We start from the raw sequence: 8,497 nt of genomic DNA, 5'->3' as shown, positions 1-8,497 counted from the left end.
AATGTTCCATGGATGTTAACGATTATTTATGGAACCACAGATGCCAATAAGCTATTATCATCATCAGGCTAATTTCATAAAAAAAAAAAACACTCTGTGTTTACATGTATTTGTGTTTTTTTTTAAACAATAGATCCATGTGACAGGACTGCATCCCAGTCATATAAAGATTAAATTCATAAAATCAAAACTGGCTTACACTACAAGTCAAGCAACTGAAATAATTTTAGGCAGGCTGCTCATGGTGTTATTGCTCTTGGCTATAGATTTGACTGACATGACACAAAGTTGGCCAGTTCTTTTATTGAAATAAATTGATATGGAAAAGATCTTCATAGTTTTAACCAGGTTATTCAAGCCCTGTCCAATTTGATGTTCTCTATCTGATACAGACACTCTCGTTTCCATTAGGTGTGCAGAACTGGACCTGTCTGACTCACTGCAGGTAAACATCACCTGCACCCCAAAAGCTGAAGTCAGAACTACTGTCACAGTGAATCATAGGCTTTACTGGACTCAGCTAAATTATTTAATGCCGTGACACGGTATGTGAACTCAGTTCAGTTCAAGAGAAAGGCAGAAACCGCTCTCTAAAAACTGTTAAACTCATAACATTTAATTATGGACTCAAAATTAAAATTATAGGCTTACATTTTTTTTTGTTTTTTTACTTTCCTCTCTCTCTCTTTATTGTACATTTGTGTGATTAACCTGCTGCTGCTTATAAGTTGGCAATCAAAATATGGAGTATACCACCCCCTTTAGCGAAACAAGAAAAACATCCCATAAAATGTTACATATTGTCTCCAACAATATTAAAGAAACATTGCATAGTGCTTAAAATTATTTGTACAAATATTTTTCAGACAGCAGATTTAAGCACCACAATAATCTGGTCAAATGCTGGTCAAAACCTCATCAACCATCTAGACGTAATATGGCATGCTGTAAGAAAACAAAGCAAATTTTCTTAAGTTTTACATAGTATTTACTTAGGACAACATGTAAAATTTAAAATAAAAGCATGAAATTATATTGTTTGTGGCTTACTGTGTTGGAAAATAAAATTTTAAAATGTTTTTTTTTCCTGCCCTTTAAATGGTTTAAAAACACATTTTAAATATGTGACCCTGGACCACAAAACCAGTCAGAAGTCGCACGGGTACATTTATAGCAATAGCCAACAATACATTGTATGGGCCAAAATTATCGATTTTTCTTTTATGTCAAAAATCATTAGGATATTAAGTAAAGATCATGCTCCAAGAAGATATTTTGTAAATATCCGACCGTAAACATATCAAAACTTTGGTTAGTAATATGCATTGCTAAGAACTTCATTTGGACAACTTTAAAGGCGATTTTCTCAATACTTAGCCCAGGTTTTTTGCACCTTCAGATTTTCAAAAAGTTTTATCTCGCCAAATATTGTCCTATGCTAACAAACATACATCAATGGAAAGCTTATTTACTGAGCTATCAGATGATGTATAAATCTCAATTAAAAAAAAAATGACCCTTATGACTGGTTTTGTGGTCCAGGGTCACATATTTTAAAATGTTATACAAAAGTAAAATTTAAGAGAAAAGCCATGTATTATTTTAGTAACATTGGTATACTTTTCATTCTATATTTTTTTTAATTCTGAATTAGTTTTTTTTCCCATTTGATTTCATTTTAATTTACATTTTAAAGTTTTAGTCATTATTTTATGTGATTTGTAGAATTTTAAATTATATCTATTTAGTTTTCATTTATTTGGTTTTAGTTATTTTACTTAAATATTGGTAAAATTTTTAACTTTTATTTTATTTCATTTTTTGTTTATTTTTTTCAACTAATGTTTCTTTTATATCAATAAACCTGGTTACAGGCCTTTTTTATGTTAACAGAGCAGATCACGGTGACCTCGAGGTCAAATGTCACCATGACACAATTCATCTTTGTTTGGGAAAAGATTTGCATCCTCTGTGCAGAGAAATCTTCTCCAGGGACATGATTATTTTTAATTGAGTAGGCCTACATGTTTGTTCTCATCATTGCACAGGCATTACCTGTACAAAACTGCAACTTTGAATGAATTAACTACTGTCACAAACTTCAACAGATTACTGTTTGTCTGTTACATGCAGTTGAGGACTGAAATAAATAAAGATTAGCCTATATCAGTGTGTTTTTCTTTTCTTTTCTTTTCTTTTCTTTTCTTTTCTTTTCTTTTCTCTCATATTTGAAAATTTTGTTTGAATAGTTGCTCTTTTATGTAGGCCCACGTGCACTGTTATGTCACCAGTCTGTCAGTCTTTGGCTTTTGTAATACTAATTTGCTGCATTGTTGCAGCGGATGTCTCCTCCTCGTGAATTAACAAAAGCTTTGAGAGAGTATCCCAGCATCGCCCGGCTGTCTCCCGGGGAAACGTCTCGGGTAAACAAGTGCCAATCTCCGCGCAACCGGGCGGCAGCAGCAGCAGCTCTCTTGTTGCGATTGCTGGAACTGGCGCGCCACTCGTCCCTCCACCTCAGAGCAAGACAGGGAGGTCTGCTAAAAAGAAAACCTCTTACATTAATATAACAGTTTAAGTCAAGTGGCTAAATAGGTAAAAATGGTCTTTACAGTGGCTTAAATATATATTTGTGTTTGACTGACGAGCTGAAGGACTGAGTGATGGATAGGAAAGGTAACAAGCGGCGCGCCACTTCGGCTGGGTACCGTTTACCGGACCGACCCAATGGTCCTCTCGCCTCTCAGTCCTCGGTCTCAGTGTTCAGGCATTTAGCAGACAAGACACGAAACACCGATGAGACACCGGCGCAAGACGATGATACCCGAGATCCGGTAAAGCAGGACCAGGTTTGGAGAGAGTTTGTGCGCGCGGAGCGAAGTGGTGTAAAAGAATGGTAAGGCAGAGAATTGCATTCACTTTCTTATAAATGTCATGGAGTCGCCGGTTTGTTTTCTCACTTTCTCTGGAGTTACGTTACTAATCTTTTCTTTCACCTCTTAAATGTGGCATTGTTTGACCCGTTATTTGATACGGGAAGGATTGTGGTTGACCAGGCGCCCCCAGGAAGGTGTGCGTTACGGTTACTCCTCTCTTGTTCTTTACCAACTACTGTATATATACAGCCGTTGTTACAGTACACAAAACCATCATATAATAAAACGATCACAATTTCGCTTCTAAATAATTCATTGTATTGTATCATCTGGAGATAAGAGAGATCATGCTGTAAAATGCTTCATTATTGTTTTATGACAGGGAGAAGAACTGGAGTTTCCTGATGAACTTTGACCAGCTGGTAAGAAACCCTCTTATAGGCCATGACTCAGAACTGTCACTCATGACTTTTGTTCAAAACATATATTGCAAATATAAATTACGAGGCCTATACTGTTTAAAAGTTTGGGATCAGTAAGATTTTAGTACAAATTGTAATGACATTTCAGAATATTACAGTTTTTATTAATGAAATTCATGCAATTTGGGTAAGCATAAGAGACTTCTTTAAAAAAAATCTTGCTGACCCCAAACTTTTGAACGGCAGTGTATGTTTTATCATTTTTAATTAAAATATATTACAATTATTTGTCTCTATTGTTTGAATTTGTTATTGCTCTTTCTAATAAATTATTTCATACACTCATTAATTTTTGTTAAGTAGTTGTGCAAAAGAACTGAACCGTATTTTTTAAAAATAGCATTAAAATGGGGTGGAGATCATACCAGTTGGCATGGGACTGGTCAGACTTCATGTTCATATGATGTTATTTCTACTACTAATAACAAATTTATAATCACAAAACCAGTCATAAGGGTAATGTTTTTTTAAATTAAGCTTTATAAATCATCCGAGCTAAATAAATAATCTTTCCGTTGATGCATAGATAGATGTATTTGTTATGATAGGACAATATTTGGCTGAGATACAACTGTTTGAATATCTGGAATCTGAGGATGCAAAAAAATCTAAATATTGAGAAAATCGCCTTTAAAATTGTCCAAATGAATCTTAGCAATGCATAGTACTAATCAGAAATTAAGTTTTGATATATATACGGTAGGAAAGTTACAAAATATCTTCATGGAACATAATCTTTACTTAATATCCTATTGATTTTTGGCATGAAAGAAAAATCGATCTTCTTGACCCATTCAATGTATTGTTTGCTATTGCTACAAATATACCCGTGCTACTTATGGCTGGTTTTGTGGTCCAGGGTCACAATTTAAAGTGCTCTCAATCCATGCGCAAGGTGCTTTACGAAGTGTTTATTATTATTAATATTCATTCATCTTTATTTTTAGGTGAATATTTTCATTGTCAGTTTTCACAATGGAGTTCCTCAAGCTGCATTATTAAGCCTGTATGTTAATTGAGTTGTATTTCCCTTGTCACTCTCACAGGGTCATCCGCATACAGAAACTCCTCTCACCAGCTCTGTGCCTTTATACTCAGACAGAGTCCCAAACACCAGTAGCCAAATGTTCGGCAGTGGCCTGTACACTGAGCTGGGCAAAGAGCTGATTCGCTTGGACAATCTGCTAACCCTGAAGGCGGACCACCGCAAGACCAAAAGAAATCCAGAGATGCAACCCTGTTGAGGTTTGCAGGCAAAGGATCTGTTCAAAACACACTGTAGTGTTTTAGCAAAGATTTGTTGCCTTCTCTATAGAGACCTTCCCTTTACCTGTATAACTAGACAACTCAAGGGTGTTCAGTGGGTGACTGTTTGTTTTGTAGATGTATTTTTTTTCTCTGGACAGCCCAAATACCAGCTGCCAACCTCTGTATGTATGTGTGTGTTTGTTGTTTGTTTTGATAATGTGTTTCGAGCTTCTGTTTTTATATTAGATTTTGTGTTGACATTATGCATCTCTCAGAGTACTGTAATATGTTGATAAAGGCAGTAAATATGAATATACTATTTACATATTCATTTTTTAGATGAACGCTGTTACTCCTCAGTGTATAAATGCTAATTCTTCACAGAACTGGATTAAAACTCCTAGATCAGAGAGATTTATTATTCTGTACTTGAAAGGGTTAGATTTGTTTGCATCTCAAGAGAAAAGAGGAATTAGATGTGTCGGGTAATTCTTCACAGTTCAGTTTACAAATAGTCCTAGCCAATTTAGACATTTTATCCATGGAACATTAGAGGATTGGAATATTTTGCCAAGACCTTCTGCATTTGTAATGTTTAAAAATATACATCTTGCCAAATTATATTCCAATAAAGTTTTTCTCCTTTTAAACGGCTACATTGTGTGCCTTCTTTTTGGCCACAAATGTGATGACAGTCAAAACAAAGAGATTTTAAAATACATTCACATATTTTTGGCTTATTTGTACTCTTTGGGAGAAAGAGAGATTAAATGTTTTTGACAGGCCTGATGGCTCCAAATGGCTTGAATTTTTTATATTCCTAGTAATTTGATGAGTAATAATTATGATTGATTTGAAACTTAGGAATGCATAAAATGGGGAGTCGGTTCAATCTTGTGATACCAAATATATTTCAGGTAATATTACTACAGCCAGGTTGTTTCTCATGTGTGTCCCATTAGAGATAAAACGCGCCCTCTAGTGGAAGAATTTGCCTTCTTAATATCAACAAGTGAAAACTTACTTCACAATGGAGTTGCACCGACAAGAGGTCGCTGTTACACTCATTCATTAGGAGCTTTTGCTGCTTTCGTGTTCCTCGCGCTACTTCAAAATTGGTTTGAGAATAAATTCATAAAAGACTCTGAATTTTATGAATAAACCAATAGGCCATTTATGAGTACCAACTGCATTTTCATTTAATTTGAAAACTTCATACACATGCAATCCTTTATTTGATTCACCTCATAAATAGACAAATAAAAAGGCAATTTACAATGTACACCACTCTGCAGCAACATGATTCAATGCGATAATTTCAACATCCAGTGTTATGTCACCTCTCATTTCGCACTCAGTTCAGTCAACTCACGTTCATTACAGCACAACCTTTACTCCTGAACAATTATGGAGAATAATGCAACTAAAAGCCGAGTGATGTTCTGTGATATGTGGTGGGTGTGAGAATGCTATCCACTGGAGGATATTTGCATTATCCCGTGTGTCGCCGTTCGTGGGCGAGACAGAGAGAAGAGAGGCTTATGGGTAAAGACTGCTGTTGTGGTCGACGATAGCGATAGATTCATTTGAGCAAATCGGTTCCTTTGACCAACTCATTTCAAAGAATCGTTTACATAAAAAAACAATTCTTTTGCGTCATGACGCACTCGAGTCATCACGTGGTTCTTGATATCCTAGTATGGCATATTGCCTACTGTGAAACCTTCATATAAGCCATATTTACACATGTTTGTTGGCGTTTATTGCAATTTCATGTGTTTTCATTCTATTTAAATTTAGTAATTAGAACTTAAATCAATGTATTATTTGCTAACTCGAGAACTGCTCAGGCGAATCGTTTGGACCATTTTGTGAGTCGGATCAACTGATTCATTTAAAAAAGGTCCGAGTCAAAACAACGATTCGCTCACGGATCGGACATCGCTAGTTGATGTCAGAAGGCTCGAGCTACCGGCTGGAATACCGAAGAACCGATCCGCGGAACCGGCGCGAGCGACCGAATCCACTAACCACGCACGACACTTCAGCAAAGCGCTTGCGAGTAACTTAAAATAATGAACTTTATCAGGAATTATTAACAATACACATAAAACGCACCGGTTCCGTTTCATGTCGCTGTTAGTGTCTGTCAGGAATGCGTTGGAGTTTATGGTCTGGTCGACTCCAACAGATGCTCGCCTTTGAACAACAGCAGCGTTGTTTATGAACTGGGGAAGATTTGAAGTCAGAGTGGGAGAGGAGACGAGGGGGAGGGAGGAGAGAGGCGGGGAGGAGAGGAGAGGGGCGCCCAGAAAACGCCCTGCTGCTCAATCCTCTCAAAATTAAAAGTTTATCGCGCCATTGACGGTACTCTAGCATTAAAGGGTGGGAAGTTTGATTCGGCTCAGATGTTTAAAGTAACCACTTCATAGATTGTTTTGAGGGGGAAAGTTTGGAAAACCTCAATTGTTCCCATTGGATTATTTTTTTCGCTTTATTCTGGACAAGCCCGGGGTACTTTTTGGAGGGCGGCGAGTCGGAGGCTGTCTAGGCCCGCTGCTCGACAACTTGAAAGAAGATCTTGTATCTTTAATGTGAACCAGAAAAGTTGGGCAGATCGCTCTTCGTTGCTCAGACTGGCGCCAGGACAAGGCAAAAATGTCGCTAGGAGCGGAGAGAAGGATGGAAAAGCGGCTGAGACAACTGGAAGCCATGCTCAAAGAGCCGCGGTCTGCGATCAACTTGGAAAGTTTGCTGGTGAGTTCGCCGTCCTTTTTCATGAATGTTTAATGCGCCTCGAAGATCCGTTGCCTAGAGACACCGAGAAAGAAATAGCAACAACCTAGCCGCGATGCTGCTTTGCAGAAACATCAACTGTGAGGAAGCTCAGTGTTTAATATCCTCGGTATCTGTTCATAAACATCGCCTCACTTTCTACTTTCATTGTCAATGAAAAGTAGCGGTTAACCTCCAGTCGAAATCTCCACGTATAAAAGTATTATCACACACTTGCCATGTTTGAATAACTCTGCTGCGTCAACTTCTGAGTTCATCTGTCGCCTCGCTCCAAATATAGTAATATTGTTGGCCTGCAACATGACAATTTCGTAATTCCCCCTTCCTGCTGTTGATGGCTCGTTTGGTTCTGGAAGTAGACGCTACTATTAACTGGCTTGCAGGTGAAGGTATTGGACACATATTTCTGAGAGGAGAAATATTCACAGATTGATCTAATCTTTTCGAAGTGCACTTCATAGAGTTTATTTATTTATTTTTTTGTGAACTGATATAGTTAAGTGCCCTTATGTGTTTGTGGGCACATGTGCGGCTCAGTTGGTGCCAAGCGATAATATCTCAAGAGCTTGTCAATCGGTTTATGTCTGACCTAGCTCTTGAAAATACAGAAGATAGGCAGAATGCCATATGTTAGATAAATCTGACGAAACCTCCATTTGGGGACACCATCAATCAGAAAATTTTAGTAAACTATATATATGCAAATTATTTAGAAAGTTTAAGAAGTCTGTGATTATAAATAACTTTACATGAGAGCAACATAAATTAATCGTACTGCTCGTCAGAGAGATTAATACTTTTAGTCACCAAGGATGCATTAAATTGATCAAAAGTGACAGTAAAGACGTGTATAATGTTGCATAAGATTTCTGTTTCAAATAAATGCTGGTCTATTAAATATTAAGCACAACCGTTTTCATCATTGGTAATAATAAGAAGTGTTTTTATGGACCAAATCAGCATATTAGAATGATTTCTAAATGATTGTGTGACACTGAAGGCTGGAGTTATGGCTGCTGAAAATTCACATTTGCCATCACAGGAATAAATTACATTTAAAATGTGGTAAAATAGAAAATATTTAATTAAAGTTCT

At 36.9% G+C, this 8,497-nt stretch overlaps 2 protein-coding genes across 5 annotated transcripts in view; both read left to right on the top strand.

Annotated features, from left to right (window-relative positions):
- The first annotated feature begins 2,397 nt into the window (after window positions 1-2,397).
- Window positions 2,398-5,260, top strand: LOC306884531 (ciliary microtubule inner protein 5-like). The gene is made up of 3 exons (XM_079440465.1): window positions 2,398-2,896; window positions 3,259-3,298; window positions 4,405-5,260. Exons 1-3 carry the CDS (start codon window positions 2,664-2,666, stop codon window positions 4,600-4,602), a joined length of 471 nt encoding a protein of 156 aa, XP_079296591.1. The 5' UTR covers window positions 2,398-2,663; the 3' UTR covers window positions 4,603-5,260.
- Window positions 5,261-6,556: 1,296 nt separating this feature from the next.
- The window catches only part of LOC306884514 (rho-associated protein kinase 2-like), a 46,364-nt gene continuing 44,423 nt past the window's right edge, over window positions 6,557-8,497 (top strand). For 2 of the 4 annotated variants that reach the window (XM_079440441.1, XM_079440440.1), the window contains exon 1: window positions 6,866-7,363. In XM_079440441.1, the coding sequence (XP_079296567.1) occupies window positions 7,265-7,363 (99 nt within the window). In that variant the 5' untranslated portion in view covers window positions 6,866-7,264. Of the gene's footprint in view, window positions 7,364-8,497 lie in introns of all 4 variants that reach the window. The other 2 variants (XM_079440442.1, XM_079440443.1) reach the window with 2 other exon arrangements.

Source organism: Barbus barbus, assembly GCF_936440315.1.
Source record: "Barbus barbus genome assembly, chromosome: 18".
In the NCBI taxonomy this organism is placed as follows: Eukaryota; Metazoa; Chordata; class Actinopteri; order Cypriniformes; family Cyprinidae; genus Barbus; species Barbus barbus.
The sequence above is the reverse complement of the archived record's forward strand: the minus strand, read 5'-3'. Positions and strand labels throughout refer to the sequence as shown.